Genomic DNA, 23,272 nt, shown 5'->3' on the forward strand with positions numbered 1-23,272 from the left:
AATTACACTATGGTGCATAAAGGACTAAAGCACACCGACCCAGCTGAAATGGGGCCACTGATTGGTAAGATTGCACTTCAAAATCCAACTTGTTGATGGAAGGATTTTTGTCAATGGGCATGTTCCATTGTGGCTATTGACTAGAACTATGGTAATTATCACAGATATGTGGTGAAATTAGGATCATATGTTGCGACCAATTTGAGTTGACTTCAACTTTATGTTGATCTTTTATTTTTAAGTAACATTTTTTAGTATATTGTTCAAAAGAACAATTCTTAATTGTTTTGAGGAACAAAAAATTGTGGGGAACTCAAATGTGAAATAAGTTTTCTCAATTCTTTCTCAATAAAAGTATTATATATTTATATATAATATAAAAGTTTTTAAAGTATTTTTCATATTTTTAAAGTATTACTCCAGATAATATACAAAAAAAAAAAAACTTAAAATTTTATTTTCAAAAATAGTTTATTTTATAAAAATTCTTAAAAAATTTTCAAACACATTAAAAATTTATTACTTTTTAGTTCTACAAAATATAAATAATTGTTTTGGAGAACAGTTTTCAAACCATTCTAAGTACATCTAAGAACGTTTCATTGAGGTTTTTCCTAATTCTTTTTCAAAATTTTAAGTTCATTAACCATTTAAATAGTCATCTCTTAAAATCAAGTCCTATCAATAAAATCAAAGAAAATCTAATTGGATCATGACTGATAGTCCACTAAAATGGATAAATTCTACAAGTTCATCTGCTTATAAGAAAGATATTGACTAAATCCTCTTTACCAAAACTAAGTTGGGTGGTCCATGCCCTCTGCAATCACCAAGAAGATCTTTTCACATTCATCATTTGGAGGAAAGGACTAAACTTGAATTTTTGTGGATGCAGAAAATGCATGAGTAAGTGGTATTGAAGTTATTGGTGGAAATGATGAATGGGGGAAAGGTGGTGGCTTATTCAGACTCCCATGAATCTAGTTTTTGAATCATTTGTATGGTAAATGGAAAATATTTAATATTGGGGGCCTAGAATGATTGCCAATCATGCATCCAATAAAGGCAACATGGTGCATCATTATTTAGCAAATTTAGATGATTTGATCAACAAAGTAAAAATTTTGTAGATTGATTTCCATGCAAAGTTGTTGAGAATAATTGGAATGAGTTTTGTCTAATTTCATCACCTTCATTCATAAACTTGACAAGTAAATTAAGTTGGTAAATTGACTTAAAAATAAAAAAATTGCTAAAATTGATCAAACTTAGCTAAAATTAATTAAATCAGTTCGATTTATAATAAATATAAAGTTTAATTTAGTTTACAAAATTTAAAAATTGACTTTTTCGATTTGGTTTTTGGATTTTTGTGAATTTTCTAATAAATAAAAACTAAACCAGACTACCACTTTAAAACTTTTTTCTCTTTTAATTTATGAATTTTTAATATTGGATAAGTGTTTTATATTTATTGTTGTATATATTATGTCGGCTTTATTAAAGTAATTCATTTTTATAAGACTATAATTAAATTAATTTTTAAATACTTTCATTATAGTATGGGTTAGAGATTCTAAATAATTTTGAAATTTAAATGAGATTAATTTTAATTATTTTTAAAGACAAGTTGAATTTAAAAACTAAATTAACTTGTATTCAATCAATCACCTCAATCAAATCGATGTTAAATAAGTTTGATTTGATTTGATTTTCCATCACTAAAAAGATTCATTCTATTTTTATTTAAAAATAAATAGATTATACCAATTTAATTAATTTTTCTTCAAAAGATCAATTAAATAATAGAAAAATCTATACTTTGAATCCTTGAGTTGATTGTATCTCCTACATGTTTTATTTTATTTTTAAAAGAAAAATAGTAAGAAGTGGAAAAAGGGTTTTGGACAAGTTTCAAATATAACTTTTATTTTGATCATAAAAAAAATAAAAAATCAGAGAAAGGGCAATTTAGGGTTAAAAATTTGTTCACATTATGAAAGGATGGAAAGGGTAGTATAGTCAATGAAAATATTGGAAGAGAAAGGGGAAGTTTTGGACTCACCCTCGGCTCAGCATATTAGAGATGTCTGTGAGGACTGAGGAGTAATTAGTAATGAGCATTAGCGAACAGAGCAGGAGGGGAGAGGAGAGGGAAGGAGGGTATAGAAGAACCATATAAACAAAGGAAGTGGGAAGCCAGAAAGCATGAAAGGAAGGGAAGCAGAGAAAAGTTGATATGCTTTTTATTGTGTCCTTACCACATTAGAAATCAAGGTTGGTGGCCCAAATGATGATTTCCGTATTAATGAGAATTTATCCATTAATTTCTGGTGTTGCTGCAAAGTTTTATGCCATTTCTCATTGAAAAATTGGAACTTTCTGGTTAATGGGTATCCATCAATCATCACAAATGCATAAACAAATGATTGAAACACGATATTTTTATTTTTCCTTTTACAAATTGGATTATTCTTGCTTGTTTTGAGTAATATTCTTGAGTTGCTGTTGGGGTTGCTTTAGTTTTTGGCCATTGCCCACAAGCATAGATTCGCTCTATGTTGCAAATCCAAGAGCCTTCCTAGCTGGTGGCTCAGGAATGCATGAATGTGCTCTGCTCTGCTTTGATTCTCTCTGCTCAAAAGATTGTCTGCTTTTGTCCTTGTCTTTACCTCTCCTTTTCATGGATGCTCTATCTTTTTGAGTTTCTAGGCGGTTTCAGGCACAATGTGTAGCTGGTGCACACAAGCATAGTGTTGCATATTCATATGTTTTATTCCATTTTCACCCTACCCATTTGTGTATAAATACAGTTTCTCATTTTGGGTTTTCTTCATTGCAGTACCTCTTCATATTCATTACAATAGGTGGCCTCTTTACTGCACTTGCCCGGTCCGTGACGATGAGCTACTCTAATCATTCTATGGGTTCTGGTTTGTTCCTTTTCCTCCTTCCATTCCAAATCTTTTCATCTCAATTATGCATGTGGTTTTGCTATTATTAATGGGAGCCCTTGTGTGGGTTCTGTTTGGTTGTCCTTTTTCTTTCATTGTGTTTTCTTTTATATGGTATGTATCAGATATGATGAATGATGATTTTTTTTCCCCTTTTTGGGATCATCTGTGGAATTTGAATTATTTTTCTCTTATTTAAAAATTATTATGGTTTTGAGCTGACTTTCTTGCTAAAAATTTCAGGTAGTAGAACTGCAAGAAGGACCTTTGAGTTTGGAAGGACACATGTGGTGAGGCCCAAGGGAAAACACCAGGCCACAATAGTTTGGCTACATGGCCTTGGTGACAATGGCTCAAGGTATTGTTGCTGTTTTTTACCATTGCTTGCATTCTTTTGAACATTTTCTATGATTTCTTTATAGCATTCTTGTAATTAGAAGTTCAATGGGTACCATTTTTATTTTCATATTTTGTTTATCTTCTCTATTTTTCGTTTCTTTCTTAAGCGGCATGTATCTAAGAATCCTGCTGAAAATCCAGTTGCTGCATCCCTCCCTTTAAAATCCTTGTTTGAGCTTCTAAAGCCCTTCTTCCAATGATGCATGGAAAGACTTGGTTCCGTTTATTTTTCTCTAATAAGATGGATTTCATTCCAAATTGGTTGACAGTATCGGTCTTCATCATTGAATTCATCTTGCTATTTGTCTGTGACTCCAAAATTTGTTAATACAACCACCATGTTCTCTGCTTATAGTTTCTGTGAACTTGCATGAATGAAAAGAAGTCTAAGATGAGAACTAAGATTTTTTTTTTTTTTTTTTTCTGTATTTATTGTTTATTCCCCAAAGTATCATAGTATAGTTGAAGCACTTCTATGGTTTTATTCCCTTTCCTTTCATACTTAGTACGCATCTCATATTTGAAGGGTGGACTTTTTTGTCCCAAAGACAAGAATAAAAAGGAGTTTGAGAATGTCAATATCTTGGCATGTTTTTTGTGTGGGTTCCATGTGATGTTAAACTTTTTTAAATCTTGAGCTCTGCATTCTTTTCTTTGAGATTCTCATTCTGAATGATACAATGGGAGAAAGCAGCAGCGCCGTGAAATAGGAAAAAACCTGATCTTTTGGCCTGTCTTTTTCTTGTCTCATTTGATGCTGAGCTTAATTGGGGAAGGCTTAAATAGGAAAAAGAATATATGCCAGATGCTTCATCGAGGGACCCCTAATTCACTAACTCTGTTTTCCTACCAACTGATCAACCAGAGATAACCTTTTGATACAGGATATCCATACATGTATTTTTATACAACCTTTTTTAAAATCCCTAAGTATGTCATGCTTACATAAATTCAAGGTACTACTAGCTCTGATCCATTGTTGAGCACTTTGTGTTTATTAACTTGACCGTATTTGTGATTTTCTGCCGATGGGATTCTCTCTTGGCGCAACTAGCATGGTCCTAATGTTATTTTATATTTAACATGATGAAGTGTGTATTTCTTAAATTTTGCCATATCGATTATCTACCTGTTGAGAATTTGAAAAGCTTCATCTGCAATTGGACTTGTCATGCTTTATGGATTGATTTTCTAAGTCTTATGACTAGCTTAAGAATGTTTCACAAATGTACATGCTTCCTCACTTTGTGCTGTGTTTACTCTTTCAGTTGGTCCCAGCTCTTGGAAAACCTTCCACTTCCAAATGTAAGGATTTGTTTTTTTAAATTGCTTTTGGGCTTATAAAACCACAAATCTTACTGTTCAAATTCTATGATGCAGATAAAATGGATTTGTCCAACTGCTCCTACTCGTCCTGTTGCAGTACTCGGTGGATTTCCTTGCACTGCATGTAAGATTAATTTCCATTTGCTTTTAGATGAAGGGTTGATACTAATTCTTTTTTATCCATCTCAAAGCCATAATTACAGCCAGCTTCTTTTGCTTACTATAATACTGTGAATTGATAACCATCATCTCAAGTGCTTATGTGATGATATCAGGGTTTGATGTGGGAGAGCTTTCAGATGATGGTCCAGACGATTTGGATGGTTTAGATGCATCAGCAGCACACATTGCAAACTTGTTGTCAACTGAACCTGCTGATGGTAGGCCATTCCCTAGTTACTCCCAAGTCTAATCTTAATACACAATGAAGATCTTCTTGTGTAAAAACTTCCTTAAATTTTTGTAAAATAATTTCAAAAATCATTTTGATTTCCACAATTAAATTCCATTTTTATGACTGCAGTTTAACCCAAAGAAATAGTTCAAAACCTAAGTCCATAGTTTAGAACCTTGGTCTTAGTGGAGTAGGTGATGGCATTTTTAGGGTGAACTTCTTTAATCTTTTGTCATTTTCGTAATTATGTATATCATGTTATAGAATATCCTGTTGTGTGGTAAATTTGTTGACTTTTAGGTTGTTTAGGGCATTATAATGGATTTGTCTTCTTACAACAACTTCAGCATCATTACTTATCAAAAAAAAAAAACAACTTCAGCATCATTAAATTATATTCTTTGACAGTTAAACTTGGTGTCGGGGGCTTCAGTATGGGTGCTGCAACTGCCCTCTACTCTGCCACTTGTTATGCACAGGCGAAATACGGAAATAACAGCCCATACCCTGTCAATTTAAAGGCAGTTGTTGGCTTAAGTGGCTGGCTTCCAGGTTCAAGGTATGACTTCATTCAGCACATTCCTTCTCAAGCCAAACCCATCTATGCTCCCTCTCTCATATGATTCCAAATAATTTTGTTGCTAGTGGATGGTTCAAAATAATCTAATCACTGAAGTTTTCTGACTTATAATATAAATTTGATGGACATTTTCGTGGTCAGGACCCAATGTTTTTCTTTTGTTTTTTTTAAACCACATTTAGTACAGAAAGGATGGCAATAGGGATGAGGATTCAGATTTTAAATATTCCCATATTTAACAATTAATGGTTATTATAATCCAGGAGCTTGAGGAATAAGATAGAAGGATCACATGAGGCTGCAAGGCGTGCTGCATCGTTGCCAATTATGCTCTGTCATGGAATGAGTATGTTTTCTTACGGTCTTCACTTTAAGTCTTTACTTTGCTGATTGTATGGCCTCAACCTCTAACATTAGAAAGCCTGCATCAGGCATTAGATGACACTATATTTCCCCTTTCATGACTGGTAATTCGTAGCGATTTGACTTTTATATTTAGTTTCATGCTAAATTCCTGAAGCTGACCTTGGCTTATCCCAAAAAAAAAAAAATAGTATCTGAATAAACGGGACCAAGCTGCTTCCACCATCATTACTATACCTGTGATTGGGATAGGCTACCCCACCCTGTTCCACTGTCTACTCTGCCAGTGGCCTCATAATATTCATGAAAATGAGCTACACAATAGGCTTGGTACTGCACCTTGGTGATCCAGCTAGCAGTATTGGCATGTAGTCATGCACTATCACACATGTGTTCAACTTGTCCAATTATAGTGCATAGGGGCCTACTTCTAGGAAAAATCAAGTGCAAGCATTCATGCACCTCGAGCTTGTTGCGTCTGGTAGATTTTGCCTCTGATGATAGAAATGGGGATCCAATGTTAAAGGGGTCCCACCAAGGCACTAAAAACACTAGGCTAGTCATCTTTCATTGATTTTGTTGGAGATAATCCATTGCTAATTCATTGCACCTGACATCAATTGATGAGTTCATAAAACTATTACTTCAATCATTACAAGATACATTGCATAAATAACTTATAAAGCATGTTTCATTGTCAAAGAACCTTACGTCAGAAATAAAGTTCTCCATTACTTCATTATGAGTCGTCTTCAAAGTCCAGATTACATCCCATAAAATCTTTTAGAAAATTGTTATATTCTTTTATTTTACTTCTATTTGGTGAAATGTTCATCTATCCCCATTCTAAAAAGATCATATTAAATTAAATAAAAATAATAAATAAATAAACAAATAATTCCAGTAAGAAGCAAACGTTTGTTTTGAAAGCAAAAGAATGCAAATAAGAGCGAAGGATAAGCAAAATAAAAGATCCTTCAATGAAAAACAGAAAAGAGAAGAATAGAAAGGAGAGACATACACCAAAACTCAGGACATAAAACAAGCAAACAAGAAGCCCAATAACACCAAGAACAACTTAACAAGTATAGTGACCTTAAAATACCTGCAACACTGCTACAACAATAAAATATGGCAAGAAAAAAAAAACACAGGTCCTCTTGTGGTTAATTTACAATCCATGTTTGTATACTACCTTATCAAAATGTTATGATGTGTATGCCCCAATAGTAATAGGTGTTTGGGAATTCTATCTGCTACATAGAACAGATTAACTGTTTTAAAGTCTTTGCTAGCAAAGTGAAGAGGGAATCTCAAAGGCCACGTATTTATGAAGGTCATGTTACGGATTTACCATAGAATAGGGTCTTCCTAAAATTTTTGGAGAACAAGATTGTCATTTGTACAACTATATATCCTGTTAGTCTAAGCATTCTTACTCTTTCCTTCAATCTACCTTGCAGATGATGATGTAGTGGCCTATAATTATGGAGAGAGATCCGCCCACTGCTTAAGTTCTGCTGGATTTCGATATCTTACATTCAAAGCCTATGATGGGTATCTAATTGACTTCCTCCATTGGCAAGATCTAACTTGCTTTGATGATTGGTAAATTGAAGATGAAGTGTTTTCTAAATGTTTGGTTTGACCGTGCAGACTTGGTCATTATACAGTTCCCAAAGAGATGGATGAGGTCTGCACTTGGCTAACTGCAAGGCTGGGGCTTGAGGGGTGCCACTCATAATCACAATTATGACATGGAATGAAATTTTCAAACTGCGGCTAGTAAGGAGAAGGAATGGGGAAACAATAACAGGGAAAAAGCATACACATCAGCGGAGTAGTTACAGATGCGGGGTGTGGGGGTATATGGTATAGTTACATTGACCTTAATTCCCTTTGGTCATGTCTATCATAAAATAAAGTTTTGGATATGCATTTTCATTTGGCTTGTAGGCACCTAGATGTGTTTTTCTGTTCATTAATGTTATTCAATCTAGTGGGTTGTGGTTTCTGATTCTTATGTGAATAGAGCTGTGGGGTGCTATTATGGATCCAAAAATCAAATGAACCTTTTTGCTGCTTGACCTCCTTACTAAATTACCATGCAAGTTGGTAGGAACGCCCTAAAATGGGTTGATATACCCTAGCAATAATACTGGCATTTACTAGGGCTACCCATCATTGATGTTAGCAGTTAGAGGATACTGAAAATTGACCCATTACTAGCACAACATAGAAGATTATTTACCTAATAGCAACTGTATACTTAAGGAAATTTGCTTCCTTTTTTGAGCGTGGTGGAGGAAACTTGAGAGAAGTGATTAAAACTTGGGGAAAAATAAAACAGAATTATTCTCCAAAAAAACAATGTAAAAACTGCAAGTTAATTTTATGCCCATTTCAAGAAGTCCCTGACTTGGTGCTGAACCTATGAGCAACAAAGTAGTAGAAGCCAGCTTCATGTTCCAAGTGAAAGAGCTTGCCAACTGGGTATGTTAAGGTAACTTAAAAATTGGTAACAGATTGTCTACTTGAATACTGATGAGCATAAAAACATCCTCCAGTCAAGAGACTTAAACAAAAGTACGTTTAGTTTTGTGAGATTTCAACATCCATTTTCTGAATATAATCTACCAAAAGTGTCAATATTATTCGTTTCAATGAGATGTCTACCCACTTGTTATTCACTTTCTATATCCTCAACACACAATCCTCTTCGACAAGAACACTCCCATACTAAGAGGCTCATTGGTTCAAGGATTGCTCCGTGTTTCCATTCTTCTTACTGTTCCCTCTCTTTTATATGAAACCGGTTTATAAGATCAAGAAAACTTTCTTCACATGGCTTGTATTGTATAACAATTAACAACCAGGACCCAGCTGCAAATCAAGTATAAGTCTAAAAGGACTAGCTCTTGAGGGACTGAACCATCAAAGGAACTGAAAAATGCCATTCACTTTTATTTGAGAGAAGTAATAGAATTCCATTATATAGAAAGGTAAGCTGGGATCAAAGCACCAGCAAACGTTATTAACAAGTCCAATCTCCTTGTCAGATGAGTAAATTAGAAAACCGTCAATGACTATAAATCTGTAGTATCCACATGAAATAACAGATGAAGTGAATTGATGATACTAATGACTACCAAGAAATGGTACCAAATTAGTCTGCCAAGTTTGCACCTGCCCCATCAGAGAAGGTTCCTATTCTGACTTTCCAACTCCCACCAAAAACGGGATGATCCTAAGAGCCATAAAAGCACTGATAGGTACTTCAATTATGCACAGAATTGTGGTTGGCCACAATTACATAAACCTGGAAAATTGTTATTGAGCTGTAAGTCCATATTGTTTGTAAACATCCTATCCATGTAGGCCAACCGCATATCATTAGCCCTACAATAGTAACAGAAAAAGAACCAAAAATTAGGACCTCCATTGGCAATGATGCTTAAGAGCCATGTGTGTTGATTTCTGTAGAATATCAGAACTGTTTTTAGCCTACCTCGTGATAAGTCGTAAGCAGCTTAACATACTCATGTTCCCCAGAAAGCACTTTCCAGCATAGAATATCTAGTGCAATTTGGGGAAGAAGCATGTAAGCTTCTTATCAATTGCAACATTAAAACAAAGTTAGTATTGTCGCTAATTACCTCACTCCATGCAAGCAGTCACTGATTGCTGGTGCTGTCATTGGGATGACTTTTGATTTGAGGAATACCATCTTTAGAATTACTACACCAGCTAAAAGGACGGACAGAAGGTGTACCCAGCCTTATGATTGTCTGTTCATTTGTCAAGCTTGGTGAAGGTCTTAAACTCGTATCCTTCAATTGAATTTGTGGAGGAGACACGCACTTCTGATTTGATGAGCAAGCTTGCATTGGTCCGTTGGGGGAAGAGCTGAGTATCTTTGGTGTATCATCATCCTTTGTCAAGGCATGTTGCGCACTGTCAGAACTGAGTTCTTGTGGGGCCTCATTCCCATGTCGCAGAGGCACAAGAGTGTTGGATGAACTGCTCCAATGAAGGGCACCAGCTGATGTCTGACTGTTATTTCCTCGATATAATTCAGCATGCAGAACTTCAGGGAAGTCTCTTGGATTGGGTGAAGCTGAGGAAGCCCCTGCCCCTGAGTGAGGATGAGACAATGGAGTAATTTGGTTGATATCAGTAATTCCTTCCCATTCTGGGGAGAATTGATCTGCTCCCCCCATGTTCAGCTCCCCATGACTTTGAACTCCCCATCTTTCAGCCCTTCTATCTGTGATTCAAACATTATAGGTAATAGGTCTGTTAGTAACTTCAAAGGAAACTAAGAAGATGAAGAAATCAATTCCCATTTCCATTCAAATTTGAATTTTTAGTTTACTCCTAAATAACAAATTCCATCTTAAAGTTCATGTGCATCCACTTCCAGTGACAACTGTTAGCCATCATTTACATATATGAAGACGGCCAAAAGTGGTAGCATGTAATTCAACCATCCAGATAAAATTCCATGGTATCAAAGCATGTAGTCCATGGACTAAATCGTGGGTCTAATCTGAACTTCTGCTAGAAAATTCCAACATTAAGATCTACATTTATCACAACCTGGTTTTCAGGAAAAAAAATGTCTGAGTGATCTAACTTTACCCAGTTAATATGAGGTTCCTCATGACATAGATATCAAGAATGATAACAAGCCAGTATCATCTGCACCTACATTTTTTAGCAAGAAATTAAATTAACAAGCATGTCCTCTCAGCCACCATAGCCGAAGGTCATCCATCATCATGCCCAATTACAGACAAAAACAAGGATAAGCTTAAATTCACTATACGCCCTCATATAGGCTTCGGCCATCTCTGAAATCTGAACTATATGTACTTCATATTTCAAAGGGCAGCATTTTTTAATAAATTAGAATTTTTTTCATTTTATCTGATGAATTTCATTATATGAGCAATAATCTAAAAGAAATTGGAGAATAGAGAGATGAGTCTAATTCTAACCTGCCTTTATGCCGAAGGAATTTCTACAATCCTCACATCGGCATCCATCAGAGCATCCAATTCCAGCCTTGAAGTAGAGGGAAAGACAAAAATTTCCAGTCAGAATGGATCAAAGCAATCTGATTTCAACTGATTTCTTACATGGCCTCCACATCATCCTTCCCTTTCATTTGAAAACAAAATGACTATATTATGGGACTAGTTTAAAAAATGTCATGCCACAACTTTGGGATGAGGAGCCAGTAGAACTGAGTCTGCAATAACATCATACTTCTGGGTTTAAAAGCTTGAGACTTAAATCAACAGAAATATAAACCTGATAGCATTCACAATATTTTTTCTGACACATTGACTTCTTGCAATTGCATCCTCTCTTATGCCTGGCTGATGATGGGGTCGTCCAGTTCCCATCTTCCTGCAGGACATTGTCAGCTCATGAGATTTCCAATTCCTCAAGTCAAAAGAACAACACAGAAACTTAGAGAAAGGGGCTTGCCACACTAGTGTCAGTGTCAGGGTTTACAATCCTTGGAGCAAATGCAAGTGGATCACGGGATTCGATTTTCTCTCGAATGATTTGTACCACGCCTTCATTTTCAGACTTGTTCAAGCAGTTAGAGCATGCACAAGAATCTGTACAATACACTCCTGCTGCAAGGCAGTCACAGTAACTGCTAAGAACAAAAACTAGGGTTGGCACAAACTGTAGCAATATAAAAAAAGTTGGATATACCATTTTCTAATATGTTACTTTAGGAATTAATATAATTTTAATGTGAAATAAGATATATGTTATATTACAGAATAATGTTTGTTTAACAGAAATTGAAGTACAGGCATATTTCATTAGTTTATGGTCACCTAACATTAATGACACTGAAATTTCTCCTAGCATCAAGATGACAAGAATTAAAGGTTCCCTGGGGGTTTTTTCAAATTGCATAACTACATATGTTGTTGGAAGAACATTAGATCTAAGAAGACTGCAGCATGCAATGCTATTATTTATACAAGAAGAGAAATTCTAAGATGCAATCCATACACGAATCTTACTTACAGTTTCAAGCATTGGGTCCTCTTACAATTGCAATGCTTGCGATCACTCTCAGTGGTGTGTGTTGCTGTCTTCCTGGACATATCACAAATCCTATGTTCAGCAAGCAATATGAAAAAGATAATGAGATATCAAAATATATAATAAGATGAACACTAGCCTCATCTTTCTTGGACTAATTCGGTTTAAATCCGCGGTCATATCATTAACTTCTGAAGTAAACAAGTTCCCTGCACATAGAGCCATCCACTGTTCAGTAAATTTCATCAAAAGAGACCAGTCTGGAGTTCTCATACCAATCAATGTTTGAAAAATGACAGAACTAGATGCCACTACAGCTTTCTTTCCTGCCAACATTCATTGGCCTGAACTAAGATTTCCCTAGATACACTAGATGAACAAGAGCCACTAACTGAGTCATCTGGTAAATCATGGCTCCCTAACTTCTTATGTACTCAGAAATCCAGGCAGCTTTCACATCTGCAATCATATCAGAGCCTACTAATGCAGTTCTTCCAATGCTATTTAAGTGCAGGCCAAAATTACCTGGAGCTAAAATGGCTGAGTTTCCAGCCATTCCAGTGAGAATTTCTGGTATTCTTGCCGGGCATAGAGACCAATGGGAAAGCAATGGTGAGTGACTAACTGGTGTCTGGTTTCTGAAGATTCCTCCTTGTTGAAATGAAAGCTGACTCTCAGGTAACCTTGAACTAGCATAATTATTTGCCAGTCTCCAAGAATTGTGACTGTTCTCAGTCGTGACAGAATTGCAAGCACCTGCAATCTCAAACTGAAGATGTCTATGCATACCTTGGTGCTGACCAGCCTCCTGCATTTAACAACAGCAATTATTCCACTAAATGAAATCTTTAAAACAAAAAATAAAAAATAAAAAATCAAATGGGTGGTGTACAGAAACATATGAAGTAATAATCCCTTTTTACAATTGTATTCTTTACTGAAGCTTCTAAAAGTAAGTGATATGCATTTGTCCAATACCATAGACAGGATTCCTTAACAAAGTAAAAACAATATACTAGAAAAAGAGTGCCCCATACTCTATAGAGCCTGTAGAATTTTCCTCTTAAATAAACCCTTCAAGGGTAAAGTCACATCTTCCTCCAAAGTTATGCATACTAAGCCATTGAAATTTGAATGGAATGCTTTCAAAATGAGGGTCTTTCCATATGCACAACAATTTTTTAAGGCGGAACACTTCAGTTACAAAACTTGAAATCTAGAGATACTAAGAATGGTAAACTAATACACTTCATCTTGAGAACTTCACAAATTGTAGATTAGGAGAAAAAATTATCATAGTTACATTGTACCTCAAAAGATCCTTTGAACACTACTCTTGAACTTCTGAGACAATCTTCATATGACACAAAAGTCTGCAAAGGTTTAACAAATGACTGATAAGTACAATAACATTTATCCTGCTGTTCCCCTGCATTCTGCAACATATTGTGATTAACAATGTAAAAACTCTCAACATAAACACACCTCTACTATCAAAATCAACTATGATAATCATATTCTATTTAGAGAAACAGAGGACAAAACCCGTCTTAACCTGAGACCCAAATTGTTCAGAATGTTGTGCTCCTGAAGTAGGGTCCCAAAGTCCATTTACTTTTCTTGTTGGTACATCTGGTAGATCATTCAACCTTCCATCAACCCCCTGATGACCTGTGGGTGCAACCAGTGTATTCAAAACCCCATCTGCTGCAATTATGTTTCCACTGCCAACACACACGAAGAGCTTTCAATAGATGCTTGAAACATTGGGACATATGATCTGCTGCTGAATTATATACCCAAGTAACAGCCATTGAAAATCAAGTGGTTTACAAAAATTTAAGATATAAAACACCTTGTGAGAAGACTGCTTTCCCGCTGCATATCTATATGGGGTGATGCAAACACAGGTGGTGGAGGTGGCAAATTAGATTCTGAAAACTTTTGTGGGTACCACACTCTGTTGGTTGAATTTTTTGGAGGAAGACTGCTGATTAAATTGAAATTGACAAAGGCCTCCTACAATTGAACAAGAACAGGAGACATGTCAATCGAAAGTTGCATTCTTGCATTAAAACATGAGCCTTCAGTATCATTTATTCCAAAATTCTATACTCATATTTCCCTCTGTAAGTAACCAAACACTGCGTAAAATCCATGATCAAGTCTGCAACACATTCAATTATAAGAACCAAACCTCAAATGCCATTGATGGACTATAAACCCTAGACCTTCTTCTCCAATCAATCTTCCAAAATAAAATACAAAACCATGCATTTTGTCAAGGAAAAAATAATTCTTAACACACTCAACTGTCAACACTCCCTAAAGCAATATCCTTTAAGAAAAGCACACAAACAAAGATTCAGAATTTTCATAAAAAAAAACACTCGACAAAGAAATTCACTTATAATCACAAATCAAAACTTAAAAATGAAAGAAAAAAAAAAGTTACTCCGGGGGGACGAGACGAAGGTGGGGAAGGAATTGGACGACGTCTAGGAGGAGAGTCCATGAAAGGCAGGTGAAAAGTGAAACCCTGCAGTGATCTGGGAAACAAAGTCTTGAATTTTCTTGGAGAAAGAAAATGAAAGAAAATTCGAAGAAACTGTGACACAGTTGTATAGTTTTTAAACTAAGCGGGAAGTGCCGCGCCGTACTATGCTGTGATCTTGCGGTTATAACGTATATCACATATGCCACGTGCGTTAGTTTCTTTCATTTCTTTAGATTTGATTTGGGTTGAACCATGATTAGAGATTTTTTTTTTTTTTTTTTTACTTGGATTAATAACAGATTTTATCTTTTATTTGGATATCAAAATTTCTCATCTAGAATATCGGAAAAAAATTATCATTTAGATTTTAGGATGTCTAGTATGAAATTTAGGTGGTTGGATGAGAGTTATCTAATCGGACAAAGTTTCTTATCTAGATTATCGGATGCATGTGATAAATTTTAGTCATTGAATAAAAATACAAATGAATAGAATTAGAATAATATTACAAATTTACATAAACCTTGGAGTAAATAAATGAAACTGAAATACATACGTGAGATATCACTTTATTATGATTCATTGTTAATCTTCGAAAATAACGGGTTTTATGACTTATTGTTAATCTTCGAAAATATCGGGTTTTGAGCCAAAACAACGCTTTTATAGGAAATAAATAAATAAATTTAATAATTTTGCTCCACTTATGCCTAAAATGACCCTTTTTATCATGTACAAATCACATCATTAATATATATATCTATATATATATATATATATATATTAAATTTAAGTTAAAGCCTATCAATTGAGGTTTCATTTTTATGAGAAAATGATGTGGCACTCACCTAAAAGAAATTACACTGAATATAAAATTTAAAAGGAGCCTAAGAGTTATAATTTTATGGTCAAATTATTTTGACCCAAAATTTAAAAATATCTTTCATTAAGTTTGATTATTTTATAAACTATAAGAATATATTTGAATGTTACAATGATTATATAAAAAATATTTTTGAAGAAGAATAAAAAATCAAGATTAATGTTTTGGTATTTTCTATTTATATTTTTGGAATGATTTATGTATTTATTTATTTATTTCAAAAGTGAAAGAATAGCTCTTATTTTTACCGGGAGAGAAGCATTTTTTTTAATTTATTGATTTTCTTTATATTAAAAAAAATCCTATTTAATTTGATTATGGAAAATAGTAAATAAAATAAAAAAAATTATTAGAAACTTATACATTCTCAACTTATTTAATCTTTATATAGAAAAGATAAAATAAACGAAATAAATTTCAAGTAATGTATAAAAAAAATAACTTATTACTTTTTTTTTTTTTCATTCAAATACAATTTTTTTAAACCATAATTCTTAAGGAATTAATTATGGGATAAAATTTAACATTTAGATTGTAGGATGTCTACAATGAAATTTAGGTAGTTGGATGAGAGTTATCTACTCGATCATCGAATGTATGTGATAAAATCCAAATTATTGAATAAATGTACAAATGAATGGAATTAGAACAATATTACAAATGTACATAAACTTTGTTACAAATAAATGGAACTGAAATACACACGTGGTACCATTTGATTGATGACTCATGGTTAATCTTTGATGTTTATAACAAAAATATCAAGTTTTGAGCCAAAATAGTCATTTTATGGGGAAAAAAAATTAAATTTAATCCCCTACTTATATTTAAAATAGTCATTTTATTAGAGTCATATCATTAAAATATATGTATTTTTATTAATTTAAGTTGAAGGTTCAATTGTCAATTGATACTTTATTTTTGTGGAAAGATGACTTGGCTCATGCCACTAAAAGAGGTTATATTGAATATAAGTTTTAAAAGGGATCTAAGAGGTATATTTTTGTGGTCAACTAAACCATTTTGACCCAAAATTCAAAATTATCTTTCATCAAGTTTGATTATTTTATAAACTATAAGAGTATATTTAAATGTTACAATGATTATATAAAAAATATTTTTCAAGAAGAATAAAAAATCAAGATTAATGTTTTGGTATTTTCTATTTATATTTTTGGAATGATTTATTTATTTATTTTATTTCAAAAGTGATAGAATAGCTCTTATTTTTAGTGCAAGAGAAGCATTTAAAGATTTTTTTTAAAAAAATTATTGATTTTGTTTATATTAATTTTTTTTATATTTAATTTTATTATGAAAGATAGTAAATAAAATAAAATATAATTAAAATTATTAGAAACTTGTACATTCCCACCTTATTTAATCTTTATATAGAAAAGTTAAAATAAACTTAATAAATTTCAAGTAATATATAAAAATAACTTATTACTTTTAAATCTTTTTTTCATTCGAATACAATTTTTTTAAACCATAATTTTTAATGAATTAAATTATGGGATAAAATTTCTCATTTAGATCATAGGATGTCTAAGATGAAATTTAGGTCGTTGGATGAGAATGATCTAATCCGACAAATTTTTTTATCTAGATCATTAGGTATATATGATAAAATTTGAGTTGTTAAATAAAGGTACAAATGTACATAAACTTTGGTAGAAACAAATAGAATTGAGATGCACACGTGCTATCATTTGATTGATGACTCATGGTTAATGTTCGATATTTACAACAAAAATATCGAGTTTTGGGCCAAAACTGGGAAAAAAAATTAAATTTAACCACTTTGTTAGGCATATGTTTAAAATGACTTTTTTATTTCCATGTAAGAGCCTTATCATTAAAAAATATATTTTAAAAAAAAAATTAAATTGAAGCTTCATTTTTGTGGAAGGATGATGTGGCCCTCACTAGATTGGAAATAGGTCACATTGAATATAAGTTTTAAAACATTTTGACTCAAAATTCAAAAATATCTTTGATCAGGTTTGATTATTTTATAAACTATAAGAGTATGTTTGAATGTTACAATGATTATGTAAAAAATATTTTTCAAGAAGAATAAAAAATTTCTATTTATATTTTTGGAATGATTTATTTATTTATTTATTTCAAAAGTGAAATAACAACTCTTATTTTTACTGCCAAAGAAGAATTTAAAGATTTTTTTAATTTATTGATTTTGTTTATATTAAAACTTAATTTTTTCATGTTTAATTTTATTATGAAAAATAGTAAATAAAATCAAATATAATTAAAATTATTAGAAACTTATACCGTCTCAACTTATTTAATATTTATATTAAAAAATTAAAATAAACCAATTAAATTTCAAGTCATATATAAAAATAACTTATTAATTTTAAATATATATTTTTCGTTCAAATACAATTTTTTAAAACCATAATTCTTAATGAATTAAATTAATTCACCCAATGATACGTAGGAATATACAATTATGACATAGACATTGAATCACACAATGGACACAAGACATACCTAGGAAGCCTCCTACAAAGTTTCAATCAAAATATTTATAGAAGCAAAACCTAGGGACCTATCAATGACGAATATAACCTACTAAATATGAAAGAGTTATATAGTATGAATGTTATCTACTCCCATGAAACTTATAGATAAAATAACATACTCTCAAGTTCTCATTTTTTTAAAGGTTTATTGAAAAGTTTTTTTTTTTTTTTTTTTTACACCCAAACCTTAATTTTTAGTCACTTCATATTAAGAATTTTTTTTTTACAAATTTTAGAAAAATTTAAGAGCAAATATATATTGGGGCTTAAACGCCTTTAACACAACGCTTGAGCATCCTTTGTTGGACATTTGGACATTTGACTGTGTTTTTTCTTATTTTATTGACAAATTGCACCCTATTAATCATAATTGTTTTTAAGCTTCCCTTTTTGTCTTTTTTACTCAAATGTACACTTTTAAAATTATTATTACTAGCAAAATTGTTAACTTAATTGTTACATTAACAATAAATAATGCAAATAGCTACTATGATATACCTTCTTTGTTTTTTTTTTTTTAATGAAAATCATAGCATAATTCGGTTATTTTAAATCTTAAAAGGGTATTGTTTGTTGGAAAGTGTTTTAAATGAAAAAGGTTATGAAATGGAGAATAAAAAAATAATATATGTATTTGTAGACCATAAAAATTATGGTGACCTCATTTTGAACTTTGGTTTTGGGTCTAGTTCATCTTCCATATTTTTTGGGCCTTTTTTTTATTTAAATTTGAGCCTAAATTCCAAGCTTATTTCTTACTCATTCTAATCTGAATAAATTCTAACCCTTCATTTTCACTTTGATATCTACCATCCATTTCAAAGTGAATATCAATGACTTCATTTTCACCTTTACAATCGCCTAAGCCATTTCTTCTTCTTCTTTTTCTTCTTTTATATTTCTTTTTTATTCATTTCTTCTTCTTTTTGTTTCTCATACCCATGGTCGCCTCACACACGCACACACCATTCTCACTACCGATTACACATTTATACCATCCCCACTGGCATCACTCCCCCATGACCCCTCATCTCTTTTTTTTTTCTCTCTCTCTCTCTCTCTTTTTCTCTCTTTTGCCCCTTCTTCTCTATCCCTCTCATTCTCACCCATACTATCCCTTACTACTACCATTGCCTCTCCTTACTGGCACAACCCACTGCTGGTGGCCATTATCCCCCCAACGAGGTGTCCCCACTCCGATTGACACCTCTCTCTCTCTCTCTCCCTTATTTCCCTCTATTCCTCTTTTTTCTCCTTATATTTCTCTTTTCCTTTCTTTCTTTCTTCATCTTACCCACCATACCCATTTTTTCTCTAATTTCCCATGTCACCATTCTTCTCCCACATCGATCACCATAAGTAGAAAACCTCACCACCGCATGGATTACCACCATCTTCATGCTCATAGTTGCTTCATTACAATATTTCATCTTAGGCATGGTTCAAAGTTGCAGTATTGGTCACTAACTCAGAGGGTCCTAAGGTATATATGTCGTCATATATCGGCTTAAGGTATATATGTCGTCATATATCGGCTTAGTATCGGACGATATGCAAAATAAGATAATTAGAAAGTTCAACAAATTATAAAAATATTATGTAAATTATAAATAAATAAATAAATAAAATAGGTACAATTAAATAAGGTCAAAAAATTTAACAAAACAAAATTAACTCATATTTAACACTATTTAAATAGTTATAAAGACATCTATTGAAAGTTATTTGTGATAATGTTAAGAATATAAATTATTTTATTTCAAATATAATAATATATTTACCAAATTAGGTACTTAATTCTCATTTTACCAATAAATGTATTTTATATTTTATTTCATAAATGATATAACCATATAATCATATCATATCAACCACCCAAATGTATAAAATATAACCATATAAAATCATACCAGCCACCAACATAACCATTAAATATAAATATAAAGGTATTTGACATTAATTTTTTTTTTTTTTACTTTACCAATTTCTCTTCCCACCCATAGTCCACAATACCCACGCAATACCCATGACTGCAAAATTCTAACTCCACAACCCATATTAGACAGGAGAAGTGGAGATGAATCTGATTGTGAGGGAAGGTTGCCAGATCAATGAAAGACCAAAGGTTTCAATCCACTTGATGAACACCATCGCGACACTATCAACACCACATCAAATATTAGGATAGAGCCTTAAAAATATGATATGATGTAATAGGCTCTTGAACTTTATTATTCATTTAATAAAGTCCCAATTCACTTTTATCTATCATATTTCCATGCACTATACCTTATAAGCACTCTAGCTTGCATTTTTTGCATTATATGTAACTTGGGTGCATTAGAGGTTTCATGGAAGATCCAAGTCATAAGTTTATTGCAAATAGATGACTTATTCACAATCAATTCGTGGGTCTAAGCAACCCATTAGAGGTTGTAGTGCACCATATCCTAATTGGAGATATAACTAATCTTAATTATTAAGATAGGTTTTCCATGGTAAGTGCACTAATGTGTATGGTTACACATTAGACAATATTTATGGTAAGTCATGACTTAAGACTATCAAGAAGTCATAACCTCACCAAGTTGGTTCATTGTATTATCTCTCAAACTTAAGAGAATATTGAGTTTGTGCAGAAGTTAGTAGTGGTTTTGACCTATGGGTGAAATCGTAAGTTGATCATATATTCCCTATGGATTAGATCACTATTATTGAAAATTGATAGCAATAGGTTTTCTCAATAGAAACATCATGATATCTCTTGAGATTAAGATAGTGTGTCTCATTGGGTGATTCTAAGGAAGTTTGTTCATAGAAACTATGGTCATAATAGTTCCTTAAGTGGAACTTGACATAGGTTCTTTAAGAGCTAAGTGAGAAAACAAAGACTATACTTAATTAAGAAAAACACTCAAAAGGGGGGGGAGAGAGAGAGAGAGAGAGAGAGAGAGAGAGAGAGAGGGGGGGGTTGAATTGGGATTTTCAAAACTTTTTAATCACAACAAATTCAAACACAATATAACCAAAATAAAGAGATAGAGTTAGAGAATTCAAACTCAGGTTTATAGTGGTTCGGCACTTTCTTGCCTACGTCCACTCTCTTCAATTTCCTAATCGAGTGAGAGTTCCACTAACTTGAAGCTTCAACCAAGCTTCCAATCTTCTTACACTTGGATTCTGGCTCCAATGGGCTCTTATACAATCTCTTCAAGATTCAAATCTCTTGAAGGCTTTAACACTAAAATTTTTATAAGAAATAATCCCTCAACCTAGCTTAAGGATAGCTCAAATACAAGACAAGGCTAGGATAACACACAAGAGTGCACTAAAGGATATGCAAGTGGTGATTTAATGCACCATGAAGGAAATGAGAGCTTTTTGATCAAGAACAGGTAGGTAGACTATTGAATGCAAGTGTTCTCTTATCAATAAATGAAGTGGAGCTCTCAATTTATAAGTTTCTAAGCTCGGGAGGCAAAAACAACAAAAGGTAACCTCGTCCAGTCGAGCTAAGGGTCGACCGATTCACTAGTCGTTGGAGCATTTAATGCTTGACAGGTTACCGTTGCCTCGACCGGACCTCGATCGGGAAGAAAAGACTACTGTGAGAAAGAAAAACTTTTTGGCATCCCTCGACCGGTCCTCGATTGGACGAGCACAACCGATCGACCGGTTCCTCAATCAGTTGAGCCGATTGGCCATAACATCGACTAGTTGAGCCTTTTTTGCCTCGAAAACCTATTTTTTTAATTTCTTTCTTTTCTAACATTTAGGCAAGGTCTTTAGGTGAATTATTAAGCCAATTATAAAACATTTTGCCTAAGGTACATTAGTTAAAAACTCGGGTTTTAATGAAATCGAAGTTTTAAAGAATAAACCGAGTTTTTTAAGATGCATGAAACGTGTGAAAATCCTAAGTGCACTCATGCATTCATCTTACATTAGTTTCCTATGATCACAAGTCTTCCAAGCGTCTCGATCTTGTATCAATTTGGTCCTTTGATGAATTTTCGAGTTTATGCTTGAGATTCTTAATCATTAAACCAATTAGTCACTTAACCATGGTTTGTTATCATCAAAACCCGATTAGGATAACCCTTGGGCTAATACTAAGATATGTCATTGAACACATAATAGGATTATTTATAACTCAAGAACAGTAGAGATAGTCTTGAAAGGCTACTAGCTTTCACCTTATTAGACTACAAACACCAATTCACGGAGATACTAGATGCAATGAATAGTAGGTCATGAACTTGAGCACATGGTGTCTCACTATTATTTACATAAGATACTATGAGTTCAGTTGCTTTTTTGTAGTGGGATGTTGAATCAACTTCAAAATTGAATTATGAAGGAATCAATACTCATATGGGTCTTATTGATCCCCACTCTGAGCTTATATACCTTATTGGCATGAGTTATGAGGGTCAGATTGACTCAAGGTTCACTTTTTGTGCATAAGGTCATTTTGGTAATTAGGTAAGGTTGCATAGGAGTAAGTGAACAAGGTTTTTGGATTTAGCTAATTGATTAATTAGTAAGCCATGTTGGGTTAATTAATCAATCAGGACCGATTTTAATCTAAATTAAGTGACCTAAGCCCTTAGTTGGCTCAAGTCATTTAAATCAAGTGAGGAACCTTATAAATACCCCCTTAAGGGTTAGGGTTTCTTTTTTTTTTTTTCTTTCTAAATAGTCATTTTCCACTTCTAAAAAAGCGAGAAAGAGTTATAGTCTCTACCCTCCCTTTTATCATCATCGAAAGTATGACAAGATTAAGGTTCAAGACATCAGGTGGAAAACTCCAGATTAACGAGACTTATTATGACTTCGTTCTTCATCTTCATTTCGTGGAATCGATTCAGAAGCATCTGAATCTCAAGTATGGTTTTCGTTATCATATTATAAATCTATATAAAGATTTTAAAATGTTTTTTTTTTTCGTTGTGCATAGGATTTAGAAAAGCCTAGGATGGTTATACATGTTCCTAACTTGATCCAAGCTTAAAAACTAGAGAGATCCAAGATTTTCCCATCACCAAAGCTCCTACACTCTAGCAATGCTCGATTTTCAAAAAATCAGGTAAGTCCTAAATCGTTTGTGTTTTCATCATTTGGTTGATTCTCTTCTTATAGTCTTCCAAAAGGGTCACATGTTGGGTTAAATTTGTTTTTTCTCCTTTTTCTTTTTTCATCTTCTCATTAATGCATTGAAAGATTCAATTTCAGAATCATGGGTATTTGAT

At 33.0% G+C, this 23,272-nt stretch overlaps 2 protein-coding genes across 5 annotated transcripts; one reads left to right on the plus strand and one right to left on the minus strand.

Moving 5' to 3' along the window:
• Positions 1-2,075: 2,075 nt before the first annotated feature.
• LOC100246445 (uncharacterized) lies at positions 2,076-8,030 on the plus strand. 2 transcript variants are annotated; one of them, XM_002285299.4, is made up of 10 exons: positions 2,076-2,277; positions 2,843-2,933; positions 3,198-3,312; positions 4,622-4,658; positions 4,734-4,803; positions 4,955-5,059; positions 5,482-5,632; positions 5,917-5,999; positions 7,480-7,573; positions 7,673-8,030. In XM_002285299.4, the coding sequence occupies exons 2-10, from the start codon at positions 2,903-2,905 to the stop codon at positions 7,758-7,760; spliced, it is 774 nt and encodes a 257-aa protein (XP_002285335.1). In that variant the 5' UTR covers positions 2,076-2,277; positions 2,843-2,902; the 3' UTR covers positions 7,761-8,030. The 2 variants fall into 2 exon arrangements, with proteins under 2 accessions (XP_002285335.1, XP_010654745.1); XM_010656443.3 differs by lacking the exon at positions 2,076-2,277 and adding an exon at positions 2,536-2,738.
• Positions 8,031-9,258: 1,228 nt separating this feature from the next.
• On the minus strand, positions 9,259-14,752 carry LOC100855293 (protein tesmin/TSO1-like CXC 3). Of its 3 annotated transcripts, none has more exons than XM_059739532.1 (12): positions 14,547-14,752; positions 13,947-14,110; positions 13,647-13,815; positions 13,402-13,464; positions 12,617-12,899; positions 12,231-12,300; positions 12,074-12,145; positions 11,513-11,690; positions 11,333-11,431; positions 11,017-11,083; positions 9,673-10,283; positions 9,259-9,335 (listed from the first exon to the last, which is right to left on the minus strand). In XM_059739532.1, the coding sequence occupies exons 1-11, from the start codon at positions 14,604-14,606 to the stop codon at positions 9,691-9,693; spliced, it is 1,818 nt and encodes a 605-aa protein (XP_059595515.1). In that variant the 5' UTR covers positions 14,607-14,752; the 3' UTR covers positions 9,259-9,335; positions 9,673-9,690. The 3 variants fall into 3 exon arrangements, with proteins under 3 accessions (XP_059595515.1, XP_059595514.1, XP_010654746.1); XM_059739531.1 differs by having other exon boundaries at positions 9,259-9,415; XM_010656444.3 differs by having other exon boundaries at positions 9,259-9,415; positions 11,513-11,687; positions 14,547-14,751.
• Between the last annotated feature and the right edge of the window lie 8,520 nt (positions 14,753-23,272).

Source organism: Vitis vinifera, chromosome 9, assembly GCF_030704535.1.
Source record: "Vitis vinifera cultivar Pinot Noir 40024 chromosome 9, ASM3070453v1".
NCBI classification, from domain to species: Eukaryota; Viridiplantae; Streptophyta; class Magnoliopsida; order Vitales; family Vitaceae; genus Vitis; species Vitis vinifera.

Excerpts from the sequence above, each read along its gene's own strand:
- LOC100246445 (XM_002285299.4), top strand. The coding sequence starts at position 2,903 with ATGAGCTACTCTAATCATTCTATGGGTTCTG. Across the intron at positions 4,804-4,954 it reads TGGATTTCCTTGCACTGCAT|GGTTTGATGTGGGAGAGCTT; the intron begins GTAAGATTAATT and ends TGATGATATCAG. Across the intron at positions 5,633-5,916 it reads GGCTGGCTTCCAGGTTCAAG|GAGCTTGAGGAATAAGATAG; the intron begins GTATGACTTCAT and ends ATTATAATCCAG.
- LOC100855293 (XM_059739532.1), bottom strand. The coding sequence starts at position 14,606 with ATGGACTCTCCTCCTAGACGTCGTCCAATTCCTTCCCCACCTTCGTCT. Across the intron at positions 13,465-13,646 it reads CTGAACAATTTGGGTCTCAG|ACTTTTGTGTCATATGAAGA; the intron begins GTTAAGACGGGT and ends AAACCTTTGCAG. Across the intron at positions 12,900-13,401 it reads TGTTCAAAGGATCTTTTGAG|GAGGCTGGTCAGCACCAAGG; the intron begins GTACAATGTAAC and ends TGTTAAATGCAG.